The 25,936-nt window shown below is 43.9% G+C and overlaps 2 protein-coding genes across 4 annotated transcripts; both read left to right on the forward strand.

The window, feature by feature from the left end:
• Positions 1 to 543: 543 nt before the first annotated feature.
• Positions 544 to 24,965, forward strand: TMEM231 (transmembrane protein 231). Of its 3 annotated transcripts, XM_082607571.1 has the most exons (7): positions 544 to 822; positions 923 to 1,092; positions 17,582 to 17,710; positions 18,033 to 18,176; positions 20,873 to 20,954; positions 22,640 to 22,756; positions 23,117 to 24,965. In XM_082607571.1, coding segments are annotated over exons 1-7 (783 nt in total). In that variant the 5' UTR covers positions 544 to 683; the 3' UTR covers positions 23,119 to 24,965. The 3 variants fall into 3 exon arrangements, with proteins under 3 accessions (XP_082463697.1, XP_082463698.1, XP_082463699.1); XM_082607572.1 differs by lacking the exon at positions 17,582 to 17,710; XM_082607573.1 differs by lacking the exons at positions 20,873 to 20,954; positions 22,640 to 22,756; positions 23,117 to 24,965 and adding an exon at positions 20,495 to 20,866.
• Positions 6,019 to 7,098, forward strand: LOC309795322 (coiled-coil-helix-coiled-coil-helix domain-containing protein 2-like). Its single transcript, XM_082607574.1, has one exon. It carries the CDS (start codon positions 6,111 to 6,113, stop codon positions 6,411 to 6,413), a length of 303 nt encoding a protein of 100 aa, XP_082463700.1. The 5' UTR covers positions 6,019 to 6,110; the 3' UTR covers positions 6,414 to 7,098.
• Positions 24,966 to 25,936: the final 971 nt, after the last annotated feature.

The raw sequence follows: 25,936 nt of genomic DNA on the forward strand, positions 1-25,936 counted from the left end.
ATTAAGTGATACTCCAACATTATCTTCGGAGAGGAGCATAGCTTCCCCTAAAACAGGTAGCCAAGCTTGTGCCCAATTAAGGTACCAAAGTATAGCAGAGCTATATAGTAATTATCCTTTCTTTCTCTTGAAGAGCAGGGAGATTTGTGTCCTGTTTCTGTCCGGCTATGGAGTATAATGAAAGCGATAGAAAGTTTGGAGACAAAGAGACATGGTTTGGTCTTGGCCCAGGACCAGGTCCAGGACCACGGCCACATTTATGTTCTCTGTGTTTTCCTCCAATGTAGGGTGTGCTGTGACTGGTTGGACTTAAGTACACAATGAACCATATTGGGGATTAACAGATGACACATATGCAAGTATTTACTTTAAGTCAACATTTATGAAAATCTTATTTTACAAAAATGTTAACACAGGCGATGGCTACGATTTTGGTGCACAGAAACCGTCCGCCTTTGGGAAAGCGCAAGTAATACGTAAAGCGACGACTACACTTCAGTTGCGGGCACCGCCCCGTTAGCCCCACCCCTACCGAAGCCCGTCTCCTTGCTATTGGTTCCTTTCCCTGCCCCGTCGGTTGCCGTGGAGACCAAGGCTATGGCAACCAGGAGAAGCCAAAGTTTGTCGAATCGCTGGAACCGCCGAGGAATCCCGAGCTCTTGGCCCGATTCACCGCTGCCTTCATGGTGCTCTACGAGCTCTTCTCTCACCCAGTGGAGCGGGGCTACCGCGCGGGGCTCTGCTCTAAGGCCGCGCTGTTCCTGATGCTGTCCGCCGCGCTCACGTACATCCCGCCGCTGCTGGTGGCCTTCCGGAGCCACGGTGAGCCTGCCCCCGAGCCGGTGCGCGACGCGGCTCTCCGCGGCAACCGCGCCGGCCTCCCTGACCTCGGCCCCTCCGCCTCCCGCCCTCTTTACCTCAGGGTTTTGGCTGAAACGGAGCAGCTATGAGGAGCAGCCGACCGTGCGCTTCCAGCACCAGGTGCTGCTCGTGGCCTTGCTAGGACCCGAGCACGGTGGGTTCCTAGCCTGGAGCACGTTTCCCGCCTTCAACCGGCTGCAGGGAGATCACCTGCGCGTCCCGCTCGTTTCGGTGCGTGGTTCCCGCCTGGGCCCAGCCGCCCGCCGGTACTGGGCTGCGGTGGGGATGGGGGAAGGGGTGGGAGGGAGCGCCGCGGCCGGAGCCCCGGCCCCTGTGTCCGGGGGAGCCCGGCTTGGGTCTGAGGGAGTCACGAACCCACGGGAAGTTCTGTGCACAAGTTCACTGACCCGAGCTTATGTTTAATTTCCTGGGGAGCAAATTTGTTATTTCATTCGACTTCTCCAAGCCGTCCACCACCGCAATGAAGTTAGCTACAGCTGTCAGCGTCTGTGTCCTATACAGAGGCTAGAAACCTGGGGGCAACCTGTGGCCGACCCCGTCATTTCCGTGGGCCTGCCCCTTCCTAATGGAAGGGTGGTCGCGAAAGTTGCCTTATGAGTCGTGCAGGCCGAGTGCTGTTCTAGTTAATTACCCCGTCGTGCAGCTACAGTCGTGCATCAGCACTCGGTAGGAACGGAAAGGGCAGGCATTTTTAGGCAGACTGACACGCGGAACCCAACGTGCTGGTTGGTTAAGCAACCTCCGCAGACTGTGCTTCTGGCCCAGGCCCGCCTCCCTGGGCTCGCCTCCTTAGATGCCGCTCCATCCTGCCGCTGTCTGGGATGAAAATGAAGCATTTTACTGTCTGTAATCTAGTATCTGGTTCAAGATAAGTGAGGGCTTCCTATACAATCACCCCCTTTACCCTCATTTTCTGAAAACATTTTCCTTTAGAAGTAGGAAAATTCTGGATTTCCTTCTTCCAAAGTTGAATCTCTTTAGACATCTCTGAGATGATTGGCCTACAGTCAAATTTGTGTAGCGGAAAAAAAAATTGACTTTTTGCCCAGCAACTAAACAAAATGACAAAAATTTTTAAATCTGATTGGTCATATGAATAACCGCAAACAAAATATGATTCCGATTACTTTTTATGATTACTTTAAATTTCCTTTTTTTTCTGACTATAAAAATGCATGCTCATTGTAAAATATTAAAGAGTTACAGGTACGTATAATGACGTAAAATTAAAGGCTCAGTTTGGTACATGTATCAATACTTGTTAATTAACCTTCATTTTAAGGTCTGCAAAGTATTTCATGACATGGAAAACTGCAGTGGATTTACCAGTTGCCTGTTGGTGGATTTTTGATTTGCTTTTACTTTTTCACTATTAGAATACTGCAGTGAACAAGATTTTGAATAAGTCATACACCTTTAAACATCAAATTGTGAGGAATTGGAATAGAAGCTGTTTGTTGAAATTGTGTAAATACATAGAAAACTAAGCAAGCAAATAAAATAATTATTAACTCCAGAAAAATAAAAAGTAAGGAAAAGCAATCAGAGTTATGAATAGGATTTACATAATCATAATTTGGTGAACACTGAATGTTGACTAACCAAAATAAGACTTTAACGCTACTGGGGGGTTGGGAAGGCGGCGGTGCTGGCTGGAAGGGAGGGGGAAAGAAAACTAAATCATCCCTCCTTGCGGGAAGACAATAGAGGATGCCTGAAATGGAAGTTGAGAAGTGCCAGCCAATGCCAAGGTTGTGTCAAGACATGGAGATACATTTCTAAATAAGGTAATAAAGGTAAATGAGGCAAAATTAATTGCCCTGTGGGTGGAAGCCTGCAGGTTTTTGTAACATTGTTGAACACTTTGATTCTTTAAATGATCAGGTCTTTTGAATTTATTTAAAAATAGAAGTGGAGCAGAGACGCATTTCTTTCCACAGCTCCTCCCTAATCGTGACAAGTTGCCCATTTTTATTCTTATTTGAGATTATAATGCCTCTGGGGAAGGGCGACTGCGGGTGAGAGGCCAGCATCGAGGTACGCTTCCTTTTCCCTGTAAACCCACTGTACTTCTGTTCCACCTGTGTTTCCTTTCCAAGAGTGGAAACAAAGGTTGTTGTTGTTGTTCGTATTACAAACACACAAAAAATTAACTTGTTAGTTTTACTTCAGGTTAGCATTCCTTGTCTTTTAAATTTTTGCTAGAAATTTTTTCTTTACATTTGTATATTCCTATCTATCATACTTTCTGGTTACTTGAGTCTAAGAAATAATCATGAAAACTTAAAATAATCATGAAAACAAGGATACAGCATTAGGTTTCATTCATGTGTTCTTTTCACTTGTTCATCCACCATGAACTGGGTTGGCTTCCCAGTTGGATTGCTAGTTAGCCTCTTATCTCTGTAACCAGAAACGACTCCCTTGAGAGCACTGTCCACCAACCCCCTACTTCTGGTGTGTGTGTGTGTTGCGATTTTGTGAAGCCAAGACTACCTGTTGTTTTTATGGTGTCCAGAGCTATCAATCCTCTTTAATACTGGGCAGTTTTACACTGTAAAACATAAAGCCAAAGCTCCTTTTTCTTAGTCTTTTTTTTCTCCCCATTCTAAGCCTCTGTCTCTAAGTAATTTATGAGCTTGTCATCTACAGTCTTTCTCAGTAAATTATTTGCTTCCTTGCTGGCTGAGCTCTGGGTTTGAGAATAGTTTGAAATCATGAGATACAAATAAATAGTTAGATGATATAAAGGAAGTACAGAAAAAAAGTAAGCAAAAATTCTAGGAGAAAAAGGATAATATCAATACAAGGGAAAGAGGTCTACCAGATATTAAACTATACCTTAAAGCTCTAATAAGTAAAGTAGTGTGGTTTGGGGAATTATATAAAAAGTATGGAAATGGACCCTAATATGACAAAGGTGGCATTTTAAATCAGTGAGTAAAGATGGAGCTAGTCCTCAGAGACTGTACAGCAGAATTAAAGTCCAGATAGATCAAAATTAAATTTAAAATATGAAATCATAAAAGTACTGAAACAAATGAGTGAAAGCTTTTAAATCTCTGAGTATGATGTAAAATTTAGAAGGCATAAAAGAAACTTTTTTGATAAATGCAAGTATATAATTTAAAAAATCATTGGCCTGGTGAAAACCATAAGCAAAGCCAAAACACAAATGACAACAAGGAAAAAAGTTTTACTATTTGTATCACTTGTAAAGGGCTATTTTTCCTAATATAAAGTGCCTACAGATCTATAATTAAAAAACCAACTACCTAGTAAAAAAATGGGCAAAGAATATGAACAGTTTATAGAAGACAAAACACACTGTGAACTAAAAAAACATATGCACAGCCTAAACGTTGAGAGTTATGTTTTATTAGGCAGACATACTGAGGACTTCAAGCCTAGGAAGCAGCATCTCTAGTAACCCTGAGAAAACTGCTCCAAGGAGGTGAGGTAGGATATACAGGAGTTTTGCAACAAAGGGCAGGTAGTAGGAACAAAAGATTACTGTTAGTAAAAGAAAACTAGATCTCAAGTTAAGGAATTTAGTGCTTTTCTATGTATGGGAAGATGCTAGAGTTTGGGCTCACTGAAATCATTCCTTTGATGTGCACCTCAGCTGTCTGGGGCCAGTATCCTGTGTTTTCACATCCTGGGTTTCCTCAGGGTGCACCATGGGGAGTGGCTGCAGTCTGATGGCTGCTAGATGGCAGGTATTCTTTGTTTCTGTCCTGAGTTCCCTCAGGGCTCACCAGCTCACCATCAGCGTGGGTGTAATTGCTAATGACTGTGACATCCTTTGTTTACTGATATGGCAGGCAGTATTCTATTTCTCAACACATAACTCTTAAACATATGAAATCGCACTCGTAATTAGATGCAAATTAAGAATAATTGAGGTATCATTTTTATCTATCAAATAGGCAAAAATTGAAGTTTCGTAGCATGGTGAGCAAGATGTAGGGAATTGTGCATACACTCCTGTATATCTCTGGTGGGAGCGTAGATTGATAAAACCTCTTTAAGGACCATATTTGTTTGTCCATATATGTCAAAATTACCAATTCATGTGCCTGCTTCTACTTCTAGTAAGGTGTCCTGAGGTTTGTGCACACATGTGAAATGACATATGTAAAAAGTTGCTCATTGCAGCATTGTCTGTAGTATCAAAAGATGGTAAACAGGGCTTCCCTGGTGGTGCCGTGGTTAAGCATCCGCCTGCCAATGAAGGGGACATGGGTGCAAGCCCTGGTCCGGGAAGATACCACATGCCGCGGAGCAACTAAGCCCGTGTGCCACAACTACTGAGCCTGCTCTCTAGAGCCCGCGAGCCACAACTACTGAGCCCGAGTGCCACAGCTACTGAAGCCCACGCGCCCAGAGCCCGTGCTCCGCAACAAGAGAAGCCACTGCAATGAGAAGCCCAGGCACCACAGCAAAGAGTAACCCCCGCTCGCCGCAACTAGAGAAAAACCCACACGCAGCAACGAAGACCCAGCGCAGTGAAAAATAAATAAATAACTTTTTTAAAAAAAGGTAAACAACCTATGTAGCAATAGAAGACTCATTTAAAAAGTTGCGTTACATCTACCTGGTGGAATGTTACATAGCTTTTTTTTTTTAATGAAGTTGGATTTATATCTATTCATGTGGAATTACCTCCAAGAGAAATTGATAAGTGTAAGAAACAAAAATTGTATATAATATGCTTCTATGTGTATAAAAATGGAAAAAAACCCAAAAAATATATGAATGTGTGTATTTACATACACATACATGCATGCTTCAGCTATCTCTGGAAGAATTCAAAAGAAACTGACAACATTGATTGCTCTGGGGAAGGAACTAGGTGGCTGAGGTTAAGGTGGGAGAGAAATTTTTCACTACATAGCCTTTTGTACCATTATAATTTTGTAACATGGGAATGTAATACATATCCAAGATTTTTAAATTACAATGACAACAATTTTTAAAGGAAGAATTTAGAAAGCGCCGTGTAAAACAAAAGCAAACCAAAAAAACAGTAAAAATTTAAAAGCAGGTAAGTATATAAAATGCCACAGTTACTTTGGAAAATAGTTGGCAGTTCCTCAAGAAGTTGAACTTAGAATTAACCTCGCTCTTCTAGTCCCCGCTTCGCCGCGCATTTAAGATTCCTCGTGGAAGCTGAAGCCGCACTTCTGGCGTGGCCCCTCCGGCCCGCCGGCCCGCCGGCCCCTCAGATGAGAACCGCGCCCAGGCCAGCGCCCGCAGCTCAGCCACCAACAGCGGCTCCACCGTCTGCTGCTGGCTCCCCTGCTGCTGCTCCCCGGCAGCCAGGTCTGATGGCCCAGATGGCAACCACTGCAGCCGGCGTGGCTGTGAGTTCTGCCATCGGCCACACTCTGGGTCATGCCCTCCCTGGTGGCTTCAGTAGAGGAAGTAATGCTGAGCCCTCAAGGCCTGACGTCACTTACCGGGAGCCTCAGGGAACCCAGCCGGCACAGCAGCAGCAGAATGGCCCATGCTTTTTTGAGGTGAAATAGTTTTTGGAGTGTGCACTGAACCAGGGTGACCTTAAGCTTTGTGAAGGTTTCAGTGAGGTGCTGAAACAGTGCAAATTGGCGAACGGGTTAGCTTAATCAAGAAGTTCCAACTGAAGACATGAAAAATCATCTCTCATGACCACGTTGATTTAGCATTAAAAATATAATTGATAGTGAAGATATAAAGTGTGAAGCCACCAGTTAAACCTCTCCTCGATCATTAATAGCTTTTGTGCTTCAGAATTGCAGTGGAAGAGGGTATTCTCACCATGTAGAAGCTCATGAGATGGTATTGAGTTTGGGGCTGGACGGATGTTTGTGTGGCCTCTTAAACAAGCTTTTGTTTGTGAATTAATTAGAATAAAGTGATTTTCTTTCCAAAAAAAAAAAAACATAGAGTTATCATGTGTCCCAGCATCCCTACTCCTAGGCATATGTGTACCCCAGAAAATTGAGGACACATGTCTACACAGAAACTTGTGCACAAATGTTCATAGCAGCCTCATTCATAAGAGCAATAACAATTCAAAAAACAAGTCCAAACAACCAAACATCCATCAATGAGTGAATGGATAACAAAATATGTTATATCCATACAATAGAATATTACCCAACCACAAAAAGGAATGGAGTCATGTTATGTGCTACAACATGGATGAAACTTTTTGCTAAGTAAAAGGATCCAACCACAAAACAGCACATGTTGTATGATTTCATTTAGATGAAATGTCCAGAATAGACAAATCTGTAGAGACAGAAGGTAGTTTAGGGATTCCAGTAATTTGGGGAATTAATTGGTGGAGAGGAGAGATGGGTAGTGACTGCTAATGGGGATGGGTATGTGGTTTCTTTTGGGGCTGATGAAAATGTTTTGAAATTGGAATCATTGGTGATAGTCACACAACTTTGTGAATATACTAAAATCTACTGAATTGTAGCAAAAGGGTGAATTTTATGGTATGTGAATTATGTCTAAATTTTTTTAAAAGCAGGTTGGTGATATCCTGGTGATATGCTTACAAGCCGTAGTAATAAAAATTGCTGTTGGGGCTTCCCTGGTGGCGCAGTGGTTGAGAGTCCGCCTGCCAATGCAGGGGACACGGGTTCGTGCCCTGGTCCGGGAAGATCCCACATGCTGCGGAGCAGCTGGGCCCGTGGGCCATGGCCGCTGAGCCTGCGTGTCCGGAGCCTGTGCTCCGCAACGGGAGAGGCCACAACAGTGAGAGGCCCGCATACTGCCAAAAAAAAAAAAGGAAAATTTGCTATTGGGAATTTCCAGGTTAGGACTTGGCGCTTTCACTGACTAGGATCCGACTTCGATCCCTGGTCTGGGAACTAAGATTCCACAAGCCCCACAGCACGGCCAAATAAATGAATAAAATTGAAATTGCTGTTGATTTACCATGCCTCTGGCATATGCTAAGCATTTTATCATTAGATAATACATTTAAATTCCTCTATGTGATACTTGGCCTTTAACAATCACTTAGAAAAGTGTTAACCATTGATTTTTTTTTCCTTTTTTTTTTTTTTTTTTTTTTTTGCGGTACGTGGGCCTCTCACTGTTGTGGCCTCTCCCATTGCGGAGCACGGGCTCTGGACGTGCAGGCTCAGCGGCCATGGCCCACAGGCCCAGCCGCTCTGCGGCATGTGGGATCTTCCCGGACCAGGGCACGAACCCGTGTCCCCTGCATCGGCAGGCGGACTCTCAACCACTGCGCCACAAGGGAAGCCCTAGCCATTGATATTTTACATATATTATCTCTTTAAACCTCACAGTAACCTTGTGAGGTAGAGGTTATACCCCCATTTTACATATGAAGAGAACGAGACTCAGAGCTAAGTGACAATTTCTAGCTCTCAGCTGAACAGTCAAGACTACAGCTCAAGGGTTTCTTGGCGTTTTTTTGTTTTGTTTCTTTAAGATTTATTTTTATTTATTTAGGCTGCTCCGGGTCTTAGTTGTGACACACAGGATCTTTTTTTTTAGTTGAGGCATGCATGCAGGATCAAGTTCCCCCACCAGGGATCAAACCCTGGCCCCCTGCACTGGGAGCGCAGAGTCTTACCCACTGGACCACCAGGGAAGTCTCCAAGGTTTCTTGTTTTGTATCTTATACTCTTAACCCTAGTGCAGCAAAATACTCTTCTAATTCTGAACATAAAGCTAGACTGACTACGACCTGTCCAAGAAACTGCCCAGAGAGCCAAGGGAGCAGTGGTTTTAGGTCAAAGTTTGACCAAATGCTTGGAGGTGGCTTTGCGGGTGCTAATTTGGGAAAATGCCTTAGAAGTCAGAAACGGCTTTGTTTCTGCTTTGGTCAGCTCACCTTGGACAGCGTCTCTAAAGTCCCTATGCTTTTATTTATTTATTTTTTGCGTTATGCGGGCCTCTCACTGTTGTGGCCTCTCCCATTGCAGAGCACAGGCTCCGGACGCGCAGGCCCAGCGGCCATGGCTCACGGGCCCAGCCGCTCCGCGGCATGTGGGATCTTCCCGGACCGGGGCACGAACCCGTATCCCCTGCGTCGGCAGGCGGACTCTCAACCACTGCGCCACCAGGAAAGCTCATCCCTATGCTTTTAATGCTTTAAAAGTCAAGTTTCTTGTTTCTAATAAAAGAGGAAAAAGAGCACAGAGTGACATTTTTCCTCAATGAGCCTGACTTGGTTCTTTAAGCATGTATGACCCAGAGAATATGGGGGCTGAAGACTACAAGAGGATGCAGGAGGATGAGCGGAGAGTACTGTGTGTCCGAGACATGTTTTTTCACATCTCCGAAGTCAGAGTGTGTCTGCCTGTCGGTGGTATCTTAAAATAGCTGTTGGCCAGAAGACAGGCTTGGCGAGTCCTCATTGCCTACGTATGGAAACTCAGAAGTACCAGCACCAAAACTTGCAGAAGGGACATCAGCAACTTGAAAGAAAACCCCAGAGACAATAATAAAACATTTTAAACCTAAGAACCAAGTGATAAGCAGCTAAGGGAAGGTTCAAGAGGCACTTAATAGTAGGATAACTCCACAGAATTTTAAAGCCTGCTTATGGACCCAGACCAGTGAATTTTAGTTCCCTTTGTGAATGTTGTTTTTTTTTAGTGGTACGCGGGCCTCTCACTGTTGTGGCCTCTTCCGTTGCAGAGCACAGGCTCCGGACACACAGGCTCAGTGGCCATGGCTCATGGGCCCAGCCGCTCCGCGGCATGTGGGATCCTCCCGGACCGGGGCATGATCCCGCATCCCCTGCATCGGCAGACGGACTCTCAACCACTGCGCCATCAGGGAAGACCCGTGAATTTTTCTTTTTTTTTTTTTCCTGTATGCGGGCCTCTCACTGTTGTGGCCTCTCCCGTTGCGGAGCACAGGCTCCGGACACGCAGGCTCAGCGGCCATGGCTCACGGGCCCAGCCGCTCCGCGTCATGTGGGATCCTCCCGGACCGGGGCATGAACCCATGTCCCCTGCATCGGCAGGCGGACTCTCAACCACTGCGCCACCAGGGAAACCCCCGTGAATGTTTTTTAAATGCTGTAAAAAAGCACCAGTGTGCTTCATGGCACAAAGGACAAACTTGCATAGAAAAGTATGGATAATACTGAGTCAAAAAATGATTCAAAGAATTATGATGTAAAGAAGTTTTAAGAATCCCTGGATCAACTTATTTTACATATATTTTTCTATGTACATAAATAGGATATCTGATATTAATATGCCTAAATCTGAAAGCTCTTTCAATAAGTATAAGATAAATACCCTTAGTGATTAGAAAGCATTGTGTCATAGTTTTTTTTTAAAGATGTTGGGGGTAGGAGTTTATGAATTTACTTATTTTTGCTGTGTTGGGTCTTCGTTTCTGTGCGAGGGCTTTCTCTAGTTGTGGCAAGCGGGGGCCACTCTTCATCGCGGTGCGCGGGACTCTCACTATCGCGGCCACTCCCGTTGCGGAGCACAGGCTCCAGATGCGCAGGCTCAGCAGTTGTGGCTCACGGGCCTAGCCGCTCCACGGCATGCGGGATCCTCCCAGACCAGGGCTCGAACCCGCGTCCCCTGCATTAGCAGGCAGACTCCCAACCACTGCACCACCAGGGAAGCCCCTGTGTCATAGTTTAATTGGAAATATTTTTGCTTTCTTACTGGTATATAAAATATTGGTACATTTTATAATTAATGATATCTTAGATTAATTGAAATAGAGGTAGCAAGGATGTTATATGTCTAGTAGACATGGAGTAGTAGTTCCTACTTTGCTGGAGACCCAAAGACTGGTGTCAAAGAGCACTATCAGCTTAAAAAGAAAAAATGGGACACCCCAATGATGACAAGTATATGGTAAAGTGGACACTGGTATAAACTAGGAAATTAACCTTCAGTAAAAGAATATGACTCTAGGGAATTCCCTGGTGGTCCAGTGGTTAGGACTCTGTGCTTTCACTGCCGGGCGCTGGGTTTGATTCCTGGTCAGGGAACTAATACCCTGCAAGCCACGTGGCACAGCAAAAAAAGAAAAAGAAAAAAAAGAGTATGACTCTAAAGAATAAAAGATATGAAAACAAACAGGAGCCAAATAAAATTCCAGCAAACTATCACATACTGTAGAATCCCTGATGAGAAAAATGTTGCAAGTCAAGGCACTGTGGAAACAATAGCACTAGTTAAATTTACAGCTACTCTTACTGTCAGGTGCTGTGCTGGTTATTAGGTCTTGTCTCAGCTCCAAACCTACCCTCCTATCCTCTCCTTTCCTCTGCCTACTGGCTCCCTGTTAGATTCTGCCAGTAGGGGGCATGGTGAACCTTGTTCTGGGAGTGGCAGAAAACCAGAAATTGCAACCTGGGTAAAGAACCATTGCTGGGGTGATGCAAACAGCAAGGAGTACATCTTTCCTCCTGCCTTATAGACTCCCTCATGGATTCTTCATCCAAGCTTCAAAGGTACCAGTACCAGCTGACAGCACTCCCTTTTTGAGGTCTGAGTCCCAGCCCCTTGAGGTAACGCCAGCCTCTTCCTTTTCTTCTCCGGCCCTAGGTAGTTATCCTGCAAAAAGTGTTCCCTGTTTGCGTTTTTAGTCCACTAATGCCTGTGTTATTAATTATCCCCTATACTACATTCCCCTGTTAAAATAACTGTTTATTTTCATTCTTCCTTCCTGATTGGACCCTGATTGATACAGGTGGACTGATGGGCATTGACTAAATCCAACAATGCCTGTATTTATCCTATCTAGTATGTTAGTATTGATTTCACACATATCTGTAAAGGATTACCTGTTTTAACTCCAGAAATCTTTGAAATTAGGGTTCTTATGGGCTATTATAGAATCAGGAGTCAGTAAACCTAAGTTCTAGCCCCAGTTCTATCATCGGGTTCCATACCCTCTCTTGGCCTCAATGTAATTATATAAAGAGGATGACAGTACCTACCTCTCTAATTATTTATTGCTAATTATTACTAGTAATAATACTTCTCTCCTGGGGTATGCAGACGGACGAGACAGGATGAACCGTGGATATAAAAATTGCTCCAAATTGCACATATACCTTATAGAAATAAGGTGATGGTGTGATTTATGAATTCTCTTAGCCAGACACACCCACTGGATTTTGGTTACTAATCCTGAACTTGTGTTAAAGAAGTATTAGCTCATTGAGGGGACTTCCCTGGTGGCGCAGTGGTTAAGAATCCACCTGCCAATGCAGGGGAAATGGGTTCAAGCACAGGTCCAGGAACATCCCACAGGCCTCGGAGCAACTAAGCCTGTGCGCCACAACTACTGAAGCCTGCACGCCTAGAGCCCATATTCCGCAATGAGAAGCCCACGGACCACAACAAAGAGTAGCCCCCGCTCGCTGCAACTAGAGAAAGCCTATGTGCAGCAACAAAGACCCAATAAAGCCAAAAATAAATAAATAAATTTTTAAAGAATGTTTTTTAAAAAGTATTAGCTCAAATAGATGGAGAGATATACCATGCTCCTGGATTGGAAGAATCAATATTGTGAAAATGACTCTACTACCCAAAGCAATCTACAGATTCAATGCAATCCCTATCAAACTACCACTGGCATTTTTCACAGAACTAGAACAAAAAATTTCAAAATTTGTTTGGAAAAACAAAAGACCCCGAATACCCAAAGCAATCTTGAGAACGAAAAACGGAGCTGGAGGAATCAGGCTCCCTGACTTCAGACTATACTACAAAGCTACAGTAATCAAGACAATGTGGTACTGGCACAAAAACAGAAAGATAGATCAATGGAACAGGATAGAAAGCCCAGAGATAAACCCACGTACATATGGTCAACTTATCTTTGATAAAGGAGGCAGGAATGTACAGTGGAGAAAGGACAGCCTCTTCAATAAGTGGTGCTGGGAAAACTGGACAGGGACATGTAAAAGTATGAGATTAGATCATTCCCTAACACCATACACAAAAATAAGCTCAAAGTGGATTAAAGACCTAAATGTAAGGCCAGAAACTATCAAACTCTTAGAGGAAAACATAGGCAGAACACTCTATGACATAAATCACAGCAAGATCCTTTTGGACCCACCTCCTAGAGAAATGGAAATAAAAACAAAGATAAACAAATGGGACCTAATGAAACTTCAAAGCTTTTGCACAGCAAAGGAAACCATAAACGAGACCAAAAGACAACCCTCAGAATGGGAGAAAATATTTGCAAATGAAGCAACTGACAAAGGATTAATCTCCAAAATTTATAAACAGCTCATGTAGCTCAATAGCAAAAAAACAAACAACCCAATCCAAAAATGGGCAGAAGACTTAAATAGGCATTTCTCCAAAGAAGATATACAGACTGCCAACAAACACATGAAAGAATGCTCAACATCATTAATCATTAGAGAAATGCAAATCAAAACTACAATGAGATATCATCTCACACCAGTCAGAATGGCCATCATCAAGAAATCTAGAAACAATAAATGCTGGAGAGGGTGTGGAGAAAAGGGAACCCTCTTGCACTGCTGGTGGGAATGTGAATTGGTACAGCCACTGTGGAGGACAGTATGGAGGTTCCTTGGAAAACTAAAAATAGAACTACCATATGACCCAGCAATCCCACTACTAGGCATATACCCTGAGAAAACCATAATTCAAAAAGAGACATGTACCAAAATGTTCATTGCAGCTCTATTCACAGTAGCCCGGAGATGGAAACAACCTAAGTGTCCATCATCGGATGAATGGATAAAGAAGATGTGGCACATATATACAATGGAATATTACTCAGCCATAAAAAAAAATGAAACTGAGCTATTTGTAATGAGGTGGATAGACCTAGAGTCTGTCATACAGAGTGAAGTAAGTCAGAAAGAGAAAGACAAATACCGTATGCTAACACATATATATGGAATTTTTTTTTTTTTTTTTTTTTTTTTTTTGCTGTACGCGGGCCTCTCACTGCTGTGGCCTCTCCCGTTGCGGAGCACAGGCTCCGGACACACAGGCTCCGCGGCCATGGCTCGCGGGCCCAGCCGCTCCGCGGCATGTGGGATCTTCCGGGATCGGGGCACGAACCCGTGTCCCCTGCATCGGCAGGCGGACTCTCAACCACTGCGCCACCAGGGAAGCCCATATATATGGAATTTAAGAAAAAAAATGTCGTGAAGAACCTAGGGGTAAAACAGGAATAAAGACACAGACCTACTTGAGAATGGACTTGAGGATATGGGGAGGGGGAAGGGTAAGCTGTGACAAAGCGAGAGAGAGGCATGGACATATATACACTACCAAACGTAAGGTAGATAGCTAGTGGGAAGCAGCCGCATAGCACAGGGAGATCAGCTCGGTGCTTTGAGACCGCCTGGAGGGGTGGGATAGAGAGGGTGGGAGGGAGGGAGGCGCAAGAGGGAAGGGATGTGGGAACAGATGTATATGTATGACTGATTCACTTTGTTATAAAGCAGAAACTAAAAAAAAAAAAAAAAAAAAGTATTAGCTCATTGAACACCTACCTGCCTTTGTAGCTGTTGCATTTTGTGTTAAGCTTGGTTTGAAGTAAATGGAATTAGGTAATTGATTCCATCAGTGGTCCAAGTGATAGCACAGCGATGTAACCCACCTTGCCAGCCCCAAGGGAGCGAGAGTCTTACTTGGTGACAGGTCCTCTGTGGGAGATGCACCATTTGCACCATCACTCATCCCCATGGCCCTGTCTGGGCCCTCATCTTCCACTGTCTCCAGCTCATGCACTCTGCTCAACTGCACTGGCCTCATCTCACTCCGTTAAACACTGACCCACTTTCACCCAGAGTATGTGTGCTTTATTAGCTTGGATCACCCTTCCCCAAGACATTTATATGTCTTATCACCTCACTTTACCTGACTTCTTGGGAGAGTCAGGTATTCCTGAATACTTTGGATAAAAATTTTTGTTCTATCCTGGTCATTCTCATTTTTCTTTGTGACACTTAGCACTTCCTGTTAGCACATATCTGTTTGTTGATTTACTTTCTGCCTCCCTGGCTGGGAATGTAAGCTCCATTAGGGTGGGGACTTTGTCCATTTTGTTTGCCATTATATTCCCAGAACCTGAAGCAATGCCTGGTACATAGTAGGCTCTCAGAAAATATTTGACAGGTTGGAACTTCCCTGGTGGTCCAGTGGTTAAGACTCCACGTTCCCAGTGCAGGGGGCCTGGGTTCGATCCCTGGATAGTGAACTAGATCCCGCATGCCACAACTAAAAAAAGATCTCACGTGCCGCAACTAAGACCCGGCACAGCCAAATAATTAAATGTTAAAAAAAAAAAAAAAGGAAAAGAAAATATTTGACAGGTTAATGAATGGATTTAACAGGTAGACACCAATTATGGTGCTGTGCTGTATCTCTGTCCTCTGTGAAGATGGCGTAAAAGTGTGCTGGCTTCTTGCAAAAAGATCTTTCTTAATCGACATCTTCTCCTTGAGTTTAAGTCTGGACATTTCAGTCCTGGAAAGAGGATCAGATTTGAAGTCAGAGATGTGGTTTCATATCCTGTCTTTACCAATAGTAGCCATACTCCGTAAATCCCTTAATCTCTCTGAGCCTTGGTTTTCTCATATATACAATGGGGATAGTACTTGCTCTGCTTACCTTCGCCTTATTGTAAAGGTCAAATGAAACGTGTTTCTCTCCCTCTCAGACTGTGTTAGAGTCTGGATTCTTCTGGCATTTCCCTCCTGGTCACTCTCCTCTCTTGCAAGTTGTTGATCTTTGTCTTCCTATCCAACCCTAAAGATCCAGAAAAGCCATGGATCCACTGGAGAGTTAACCTGACTTTGTCTTCCAGATCTTCCCAGATACCAACTGAAAAAAAATTCACAGGAAGACAAGCCTGTGAATTCACAGACTCTTTTCCATCCTACTCATAATTGCTAATACATAATTGCCTGGGTAACCTGATCGTCAGCCCTGGTAACAGATATCCCTCGCCTACACCAGCAAAGCTGATGTAACAGGACAGAGAAAATAGTATCCAACAGAACAGAGAGGGTAGGTTTCTCTACAACAAGGCCTAGGATAAGGACATTATTGTCTAGAAGGAAAGAAATGATTGAAAGGTTTTGAAAACTGAGATATCTCCATCTCAAACGACCTTACTAGCCTGAAAAAGAACAAAGAATCTCTTCCTCCACATAAAGGTATGGTGGAAAACCAAATGAATCAGTTGATGGGGAATTCAGATGGGAATGCTGATACCCCATAGCAGAATCCTTCTGGGAACGTACAGTGGAAAAGGATCAGTTGTAGTAACAAAATCTTGAGTTATGGCAAAGAATCATGTCACCAGTGATCACATTTCAGTGAGTCTTTCCTGCTAGTCATTTTAGGGTCACTATGAGGTGAGACTGGATTCTGGTGTTTTTTTAGGATCTGTGATTTGTCTTTTTCCCTTCTTGGATCTCTGTTTTCCCTACTTTTTTTTTTTTTTTTTAGTATTTACTTATTTTTGGCTGCATCGGGTCTTAGTTGTGGCACTGGGGCTTCTCTCTAGTTGTGGCGTGTGGGCTCAGGAGTTGCAGCCTGAGGACTTAGTTGCCCCACGGCATGGGGGAGCTTAGTTTCCCAACCAGGGATCGAACACACGTCCCCTGCCTTGGAAGGCGGATTCTTAACCACTGGACCACCAGGGAGGTCCCTTCCCTACTTTCATGGCCATAATTTATAAAATACCTGTGTAGTTTTAACCCCTCACTGATTTTACTTCGTTTTCTTTTTCATTGTATTCATTGGTACTAAAAGATGCACTAGGCTATAAAGCCCTGACATCAGTCCAACACTGAGAATCTGAATCAAAGCACTGTGGTTAAAGAATATATAAATAGAGCTTGGTGTTTTTCTGCTGAGTCTGTTTGGGGAATGCATAATGATTAGGATTCTTTCTTTTCTGTTTTAAAAAGTTGACTTCTAGAGAAGTAGAAGTCTGTTTTGATATGCTATTTAAATGTTCCACACAAACTCAGGCATGTTTCTAAAAAGGAAAGAAAACACCAGCAATAAAACCAAAAAATCAAATGAGGCAACTGAAAAAGAACAATGCATCCAGATGTTTACACTGTTGTTACTGCCACTTCCAGATCTTGTTCAGTTTGGCCCTAGAATATTTGAGAAGCCCCAGTATGCAGTTTAGAGGCCATGCACATGTGTCTCTTTCACCACAATTGATCCACTTATACCTATGTATTTTTCTCTTTTCTTTCTTTTTTTTAAAAAAATAAATTTATTTATTGGCTGCGTTGGGTCTTCATTGCTGTGCGCGGGCTTTCTCTAGTTGCGGTGAGCGGGGGCTACTCTTTGTTGTGGTGTGCGGGCTTCTTATTGCGGTGGCTTCTCTTTGTTGCAGAGCACGGGCTCTAGGCACGCGGACTCAGTAGTTGTGGCTCGCGGACTCAAGAACGCAGTCTCAGTAGTTGTGGTGCACGGGCTTAGTTGCTCCGCGGCATGTGGGATCTTCCCGGTCCAGGGCTTGAACCCGTGTCCCCTGCGTTGGCAGGTGGATTTTCAACCACTGCGCCACCAGGGAAGTCCCTTTTTCTCCTTTCTTTCGGTGAGGGAGATAATGCCTCTGTGTGGCAGAACTATGAGTCACTGTGTATGTCCAACAGTGAGATGGATTCCTCCCAGACTTATTAAGGAGCGGGGTCACTGGCCTCTTTTGGCTTTCCTAGACTAGAGAAGAAGACAGGAACCAGGATGGGAAAATGGACATGTTACATTTTAAACTGGAGCTTCCCCTGCAGTCCACGGAGCACGTTCTTGGCGTGCAGCTCATCTTGACTTTCTCCTACCAACTGCACGTGAGTCCTCTCCCTTTTGTCTTTCAATAGAACAGAGCCCCCTTTCTGATGTCTGGAAAAACCCACACTGCAGAAGACTCTTTTCAGAGGTGTCGTTTGGGATTTAACTGCAGAAGTTAAATTTGAATGTTTTTCATTGAGGTCACATTAATTTACATGAGCTATTAATAGGTCAGAGGGTTCTGGGCAGAGTGCTTCCTGCATGGCTGAGTGAGGCATAGGAGGGATGGCTAGGCTTCAACCACAGACAAGTGACACTTAGAACCCAGAACCCCTTGGATCTGACCGAAATTGATACCGTCTCTCCTTCTAATGATTTCAGAGGATGTCGACATTCATAATGCAGAGCATGGCGTTCTTCCAATCCTCCTTCGCTGTTCCGGGGTCCCAATTATATGTGAACGGAGACCTGAGGCTGCAGCAGAAGCAGCCCCTAAGCTATGGTGGCCTAGATGTTCGGTACAATGTAAGGATATTGCTTACGATCCATCTCTTTTCTTTCTGTATGTTACTGTTTGTGTGTGTGTGTATGTGTGTTGGGGGTTTTTTTGGCCGCACTACGCGGCATGTGGGATCTTAGTTCCTGGACCAGGGATCGAACCCATGTCCCCTGCATTGGAAGCGTGACGTCTTAACCACTGGACCGCCAGGGAAGTCCCTGTATGTTACTGTTTGACAAATTCTTTGAAGAGGGAGAAAGGAACGTTGGAAATAGCATGTCTTTGTGGATAGCATAGGAAAGGATTTCTGAGGAATTCTTTCCATGAGTTCTTTCAAAATGTGGAGACAGATACCCCTGTATTTACATGTAAAAAGAGAGGAAAAGAATATGTCTTTGTCTTTAAGAATTGAATTGCTTATAGTTTTTGGGTGCACGCACATGTGGGCACACACACACGGTGTATTTATTTCAGGTGATCTTTTTCAGTTCATGTAAAACATTTGAAAGAGAATACTGGGACTTCCCTGGTGGGGCAGTGGTTAAGAATCCACCTGCCAATGCAGGGGACATGGGTTCGAGCCCTGGTCCAGGAAGATCCCACATGCTGCAAAGCAACTAAGCCCGTGCACCACAACTACTGAGCCTGCTCTCTAGAGCCCACATGCCACAACTACTGAGCCTGAGTGCCACAGCTACTGAAGCCCACGCTCCACAACAAGAGAAGCCAGCGCAGTGAGAAGCGTGCACACCGCAACGAAGAGTAGCCCCTGCTCATGGCAACTAGAGAAAGCCCGTGCGCAGCAATGAAGACCCAATGCAGCCTAAATAAATAAATAAATTTATTTATTTTAAAAAAAGAAGAAGAAAAGAAAAAGAATACTAACCACCATTTGTTAAGCATATAACATGCCAGCCTGAGTTAAGAGGTTTAAATGTGCTATCTCATTTAATCATTACAGCAACCTCACACGATGCCTTCTCTTGCAACTTCCCTGCTCTCCAGCTGCTTGTCCTGTCATTGTCCCCCTATGCTCCCTTCTAGGTTGCTTATCCTGTTGCTCCATTCTGGTCCCTGTTCAAAGCTCCTGAGCACAGTCCTTCCCTGACACTCCTTCTAAAGAACATTTACCTGTCCCTCCATCATTCTTCACCCAGGTTTACTCCTCTTACCTCCACCTGAAATATTAAAGAGAGGTTTTCAATTCATTCATTTGCCATCTCCCTCAGCGGTAAAAGCACTGCCGTCTTCTGTCTTCTCTCACCCCAGCGCTTGAAACAGTGCCTGCCGCATTGTAAGCACTCAGAGTTGATGTGAGAATGAACTCTCATCTCACACATGAGGAAACCGGAGCTTACAGGGATTGATTAATTTTCCCAAAGCCCCACAGCTTGAAAGTAACGGAGCCATGAATTGTCTCTCTGAGGCCAGAACTCATGCATCTGATCACTTTTTACTAACCTTTACATTATCACAGAGAGGCCCGTATAAGTTGGACTGGGCTACTTTTTTTTTTTTTTTAATATTTATTTATTTGGCTGCACCGGGTCTTAGTTGCAGCACGAGGGATCTTTGTTGCCACGTGTGGGATCTTTGGTGTGGTATGTGGGATCTTTTTTTTAGTTGCAGCATGCGGGATCTAGTTCCCTGACCAGAACCCAGGCCCCCTGCATTGGGAGCACGGAGTCTTAACCACTGGACCACCAGGGAAGTCCCTGGCTGGGCTACTTTAGAAAATGAATATGAGATGTTACCGTTTATTATAGGCATAAACCAGGACTGTTCCAGATAAATTGGGATTCGTGGTCACCTAGCTATAATAAACATACATTTTGTTTTGTTTTAATTAATTTATTTTTGGCTGCTTTGGGTCTTTGTTGCTGCGCGCGGGCTTTCTCTAGTTGCGGCGAGCGGGGGCTACTCTTCGTTGCGGTGCGTGGACTTCTCATTGCTGTGGCTTCTCTTGTTGCGGAGCACGGACTCCAGGCACGCAGGCTTCAGTAGTTGTGGCTCACGGGCTCTAGAGTGCAGGCTCAGTAGTTGTGGCACACAGGCTTAGTTGCTCCACGGTGTGTGGGATCTTCCTGGACCAGGGCTCGAACCCATGTCCCCTGCACTGGCAGGTGGATTCTTAACCACTACGCCACCAAGGAAGTCCCAACATACGTTTTTTAAAAAGGAGGAGACTATAAGATATAAACTTAATGTAGCACTTTTTATTTGAAGGTTTATATATTACATTATGTCAACAGGAATATGATATTAGAGGGCAGATCTTTCTTTTCTTCAAAGGATTATGTGCTTACTGTTTGTGCTTTATCCTATTTCCATCTCTGTATTTCAGAGAGATCAATTAGAGAGAATCCAGGCAAGAGCAAGAAAAAGACAAAGGAGTTGAAAATGTGGTCTCTTAAAAAAATTAATCATTTCTCCCATTGGAATAGAAAGAGGTATTTTATAAATAGCTTTTAACGTGTAAAAGGTATAAAAGGTGGATATCGACCCCTTGTTTCCATCCCTGCAAAAAGAAAGACTGAGAGTAAATGACTTAAATTGTTGCAGAGGAGTTCATTCGTCCTTGAAGAAAAGAGTATCAATACTGGAATGGGCCACCAAGCACAAGAGGGCTGTCTCTGAGGTCAGCCTGGGTGGGCAGGAGGGTAGAAAAACAAGAGGGGAAGCCGCTTGGGTGCTCACATCACATCCTCCTGTCGAATCCCAGGTGTCTGTAATCAACGGGACCAGCCCTTTTGCCCATGACTACGACCTCACCCACATTGTTGCTGCCTATCAGGAAAGGAACGGTGAGTCATGTGGAGAGTTCATTCAGCTGCTTCTCAAGGACTTTGCAGGTTAATGGGGTTATTGGAGAGAAACAGAATTAGAGCCCACATCATATGAAAGTATCAAAACCAGTGAATGCTTGGGACTTCCCTGGTGGTGCAGTGGTTAAGAATCCGCCTGCAAATGCAGGGGATATGGGTTTGAGCCCTGGTCTGGGAAGATCCCACATGCTGCATCTCACTACTGAGCCTGCTCTCTAGAGCCCGCGAGCCACAACTACTGAGCCCGTGTGCCACAAGTACTGAAGCTCTTGCGCCTGGAGCCCGTGCTCTGCAACAAGAGAAGCCACCACAAGGAGAAGCCCGCACACCACAACGGAGAATATCCCCTGCTCGCTGCAACTAGAGAGAGCCCATGCACAGCAATGAAGACCCAATGCAGCCATAAATAAATAAATAAATAAATTTATTAAAAACAAAACGGTGAATGCTCAGTTATGGAAGGTGAACAGGTTGCTCAGGGTTTGTCCTTTTTCTCCTGATCTAAAGACTCACACACTAACCGTCCCCTCCACTGCTCCTATGGTCCGGCAGGTTAGTGCCAATTAACTGCCATATGTATCCCACCGCTGACTTGATGGGTTTATATATATATATATATGTGAGTTCCTCCCCACACCATACCTGTAAAAGAAGCCAAAGACAAGTTGCTGTCCATAGTTTTCAGATGGAAATAAGGACTGTGCATGACTCACCCCATGTCAGCAGCTGCAGTAGGAGAAAGCACCCAAGGTTCTAGCTGGAAGGCAGAGGGTATCCATCCCTTTCAAGAGGTGGGCTCTCAGGCCATCCCTGAGTGTGTGCTTGACTCAGCACATCTGGCTGGTTGGTGGTCTGAGGTTTTCTCTAAAGGCATCTAAAGCATTACTTGGCAACCAGACATCATAGATACTATACACAGACATTTAACAAGTTAGGAGACTGCAGTTCTAGTATTTCTTTCTGATTTTATGTAATACCCTAGCAACGTTATTCCAAAAATAAAGAATTTTAGAACACAAAAACATTTATCTGCAAATCAACTTTTCTTAATTCCTTCCAGTCTTTGTACATGTGTAGATTTTTTTATACAGCTTCTATCATAGTTTATTATTTATTTATTTTGGCTGCACTGGGTCTTAGTTGCTGCATGCAGGATCTTTTTTTTTTTTTTTTTTTAGTTGCAGCACGCGGACTTCTTAGTTGCGGCATGCATGTGGGATCGAGTTCCCCGACCAGGGATCTAACCCAGGCCCCCTGCATTGGGAGCACGGAGTCCTCCCCACTGGACCACGAGGGAAGTCCCAACTCCTATCATAGTTTAGAGACACTTTATGATCTAACTTATCTTCTGTACTTTGTAATATAAATATTTTCCCACACTGCTACAAAGTTCTAATTGGTTTTCTTTTCAGAGGTAGCATAGTGTTCTTTTGCTTAGCCATTCAACAATTGTAGAACACATAGACTGTTTCCAAGTTTTTAACTTATTTTAACAATAATATGTGAGCAACTTTGAACATTCAGCTTCTCTTTCCTTTGGAATTATTTTTTTGGTATGAGTTCTGAGGTGCAGAATTTGCCTGAGAGGTCAGAGTATTTTTATAGCCCTCAATATTTTATTGCTGAAGAGAGCATTCATGGATTAACTCCCCATTGTGTTGCAGTCACCACCATCCTGACTGACCCCAACCCCATCTGGCTGGTCGGAAGGGCTGCAGAAGCTCCATTTGTGATTAATGCTGTCATCCGATACCCCATGGAAGTCATCTCATATCCTTTCTGTTAAAGGGCCAACAGTAGCTGGGTTTCAAAAAAGGAAAGGATTCCTCAGTTGTCCCAGGAAGGGACAGGTGTGGGAAGCCTCAGACTGGAAATTGCCGCATTTGTAGCCCCATGCAAATGACTGTCTGTCTGCAGTTCATACAGGAAAAAATATTCATTTCCTGTTCATATTTCTTCTTGAGCAATTCTTCTAGATCAGAATCATCCATATTTATATCTTAATAATCTTTTATTATCTCTTTTATCTTAAGGGTATTTGAAACATTTTTGCCATTTTCTGTCTAAACTAACCCTTTGGTTTGACATTTCCTTAGAAAATGTCATCTGTGATTCCTTAACTGTTTGTACTTATCTACCAGGATTCTGGGAAATGATAAAGTTTGCTTGGATCCAGTATGTCAGTATCCTACTTATCTTCCTCTGGGTGTTTGAAAGAATCAAAAGATTTGTGTTTCAAAATCAGGTGGTGACCACAATCCCTGTAACAGCAATGCCCCAGGGAGAACTGTATAAGGAGCATTTATCTTAAGAAGACCCTTTTTGAAAACTCTAAGCTACCTCACTGTTGTCTTCTGAGGACTGTCATCTTACAAAGTTTCTGAAAAGAGCCTGTGGACACTTGCCCATGTGTGTGCTTTTCCTATCAGAGACAAAGAACATTCCTTTCTAATTTCCCTCTACACAAATTCTATATTTTCTATGCGCCTACAAAAATAATCATGGACTAGTTTGTGGAAATGTTTCTGAGGGTTCCTGAAGGCTATAATTTGCTTTTGTTTTTTGTCTTAGAGACTTGAATTTCAGGAGAAAACTACAGTCAGTTCAGAGAGCTTGGAAAGAGTCCCATCTCTGGTCAAGCAAAGACTTTTCCTCTCTTGAACTGAGAAACATGCTATGTATTTCTTCCCCCTATTGTAAACCACGTTTTACTCTTTTCAGGGCTCTCCGGTGATAGATATGCAAATCATCAGCACTTTCCACTCCTGGGCATCTAAATTTCCCATTCAGGACTGATTTCCAGAACTGAGAGGCCTTTAACTGGAGGTCTGGAGAGTGAGAAAGGGAGCGCTCCAGAGCACATGTGAGCACGTGCGGGAGGGTGGGCGACTTGAGGACACTAGGACCATCCATCCACCTGCCCCGAGTCTAACAGACAGTCATCTGTCGGTAGCTCAGCTGAACAGCCCTTTATCCCTGCCCTGCTGTGGCTGGCTCTTTGCCCTCTGTCTGGGCCCCTGGAAGAGCAGGCTGCAGTCAGAAGTGCCGTTCCATTCACAAGCCCCTCAGCAACAGTGGGGGGAGTAAGGAGTGTAACAACAGGTTCTTTTTCTTTGGCCCTCACCCAACACCCTGGACGCTTGCCACTCCTCCTTGACAGCCCTCCCCCTTCTTGAAAAGGACATGGGTGACAGAGGAGCTGTTGTTGGTATTGGCTCCCACTGCCTGACCACCACAGAGTTTACTTGGAGGGCTAGCGGGAAGCCCAGCTACTTGTGTTTCCCTTGACTAAGGAACAGGGTGCCCATCAGAGTGGGCCGCTTTGGAGAGGACACACAAGGAGCAGGGAGGGGATAAAGAGGATGCTAGCCCAGGCAGCCCAATCCGGGCCTGGCCTTTAGCAGAATGACATGCAGTCCAGCCAGATTACCCTCATGACTAAGTGAGTGTCTGCCAAAGAGACCGCTGGAATGGGCCTCTGTTGCAGAGAATTCTCCATTCTCGCCCTAAGGACACCTGGACCTGCTTTATGATACCGAGATATCACTGGCACTGGAAGGACATGCCCTCTGTGATCCACGCTTCACTCCCATCCACACACACACTCCTGAGTGCATGCCTCAGTTTACCCTGGAGACTCAGTTTTTATTTCCAAAGCACCTTTTCATTCAGGCTGACCAAAATAAGAGTTTTGGAAACAAAGCTGTTTTGAAGTATCCAAGCACAAAAATATCCTAACACTGACCCCTCTGCTTTTTCTTTTAATATTTTGGGCTGTTTATATGCCTAAAGTTTTTTCTTGAGATTTAAATAAAAAATGGTTTCTGGTTTGAGTCACCAAAAGGTAATGAGTATGGAAAGATAGCTGAAGATGTGTATATACATGGCTTTGCATTTTATTACATTATTTTCATGCAAAATGTGTATAAAGAACCATGATGTTTTGTAACTTTATAATTAAAATGTTTAAACTGGAAGGTTGCATGTGGCTCTTTAGAGGGAGAGTATTTGGAAAGGGGAGGATGGGGAGGGCAGAGGTGATGCACACTTCTTGGGGTTACTCACCAGCAGCCTTGCTTTGCCAGGGCTCTGCCCAAAAACCTTGCAGCTTTTGTTAGCTCTTCGCAAGTCTTCTGGCCCCGCCCCAAGTAAATGCGAGTTTTTGGTGAAATCCACATGGCATGTGGAAACCACAGGCTGGAAAATTACAACTGCGTCTGGTGAACATTAGATTATTTACAGATCACATGTTGGTAGCTTCTGAACCTGAATCACACCTTATAGCTGAAAGAGGGGAAAAATGGAAATATACAGGATATTATCAACTGGACTGTAACCCATAACTACATCATGGTTTGAAACAATATTTGGCAGGGGGGAATCCCTTATTTTGCCAAATGATTTTCCAGTTTCTGTTTGAATCAGGTGAGGTCCCATCATGTAAGATTGATAAAGCAATTAATAAAGCTTTCTTTCTTTCTCTTCATGTTCATGCTTTGTAAAAGAAGTTTGGGTTCTTTGTGACCACATAAGTTCTAAATGCCTATTGGGGGAAATGTGTAATTACAGAAACCTAAAGAAAATAAGTTGTCTGTAAATTGCTCCCTAGAAGTTATCACTGTTGACTTTCTGATACACATCTTTTTAATCTTTTTTTCTAATATTTTTTGCTATCATAAACAACACATCTATGAACCTTGCATATAAATCCTTTTTGCTGTTTATTTTCTTTAGATCCTAGAAAGAAATTATGAATTCAAAAGCTTATGATGTTCTTAAGGATTTTTTAAAATATATTTATTTTATGTATTTATTTTTGGCTGCGTTGGGTCTTTGTTGCTGTGTGGGTCTCCTTGTGGTGAGCAGGGGCTACTCTTCTTTGCCGTGTGTGGGCTTCTCATTGCGGTGGCTTCTTTTGTTGCGGAGCACGGGCTCTAGGTGCGCGGACTTCAGTAGTTCTG

The sequence above is a fragment of the Mesoplodon mirus genome, assembly GCF_964341445.2.
Source record: "Mesoplodon mirus genome assembly, chromosome: 19".
In the NCBI taxonomy this organism is placed as follows: domain Eukaryota; kingdom Metazoa; phylum Chordata; class Mammalia; order Artiodactyla; family Ziphiidae; genus Mesoplodon; species Mesoplodon mirus.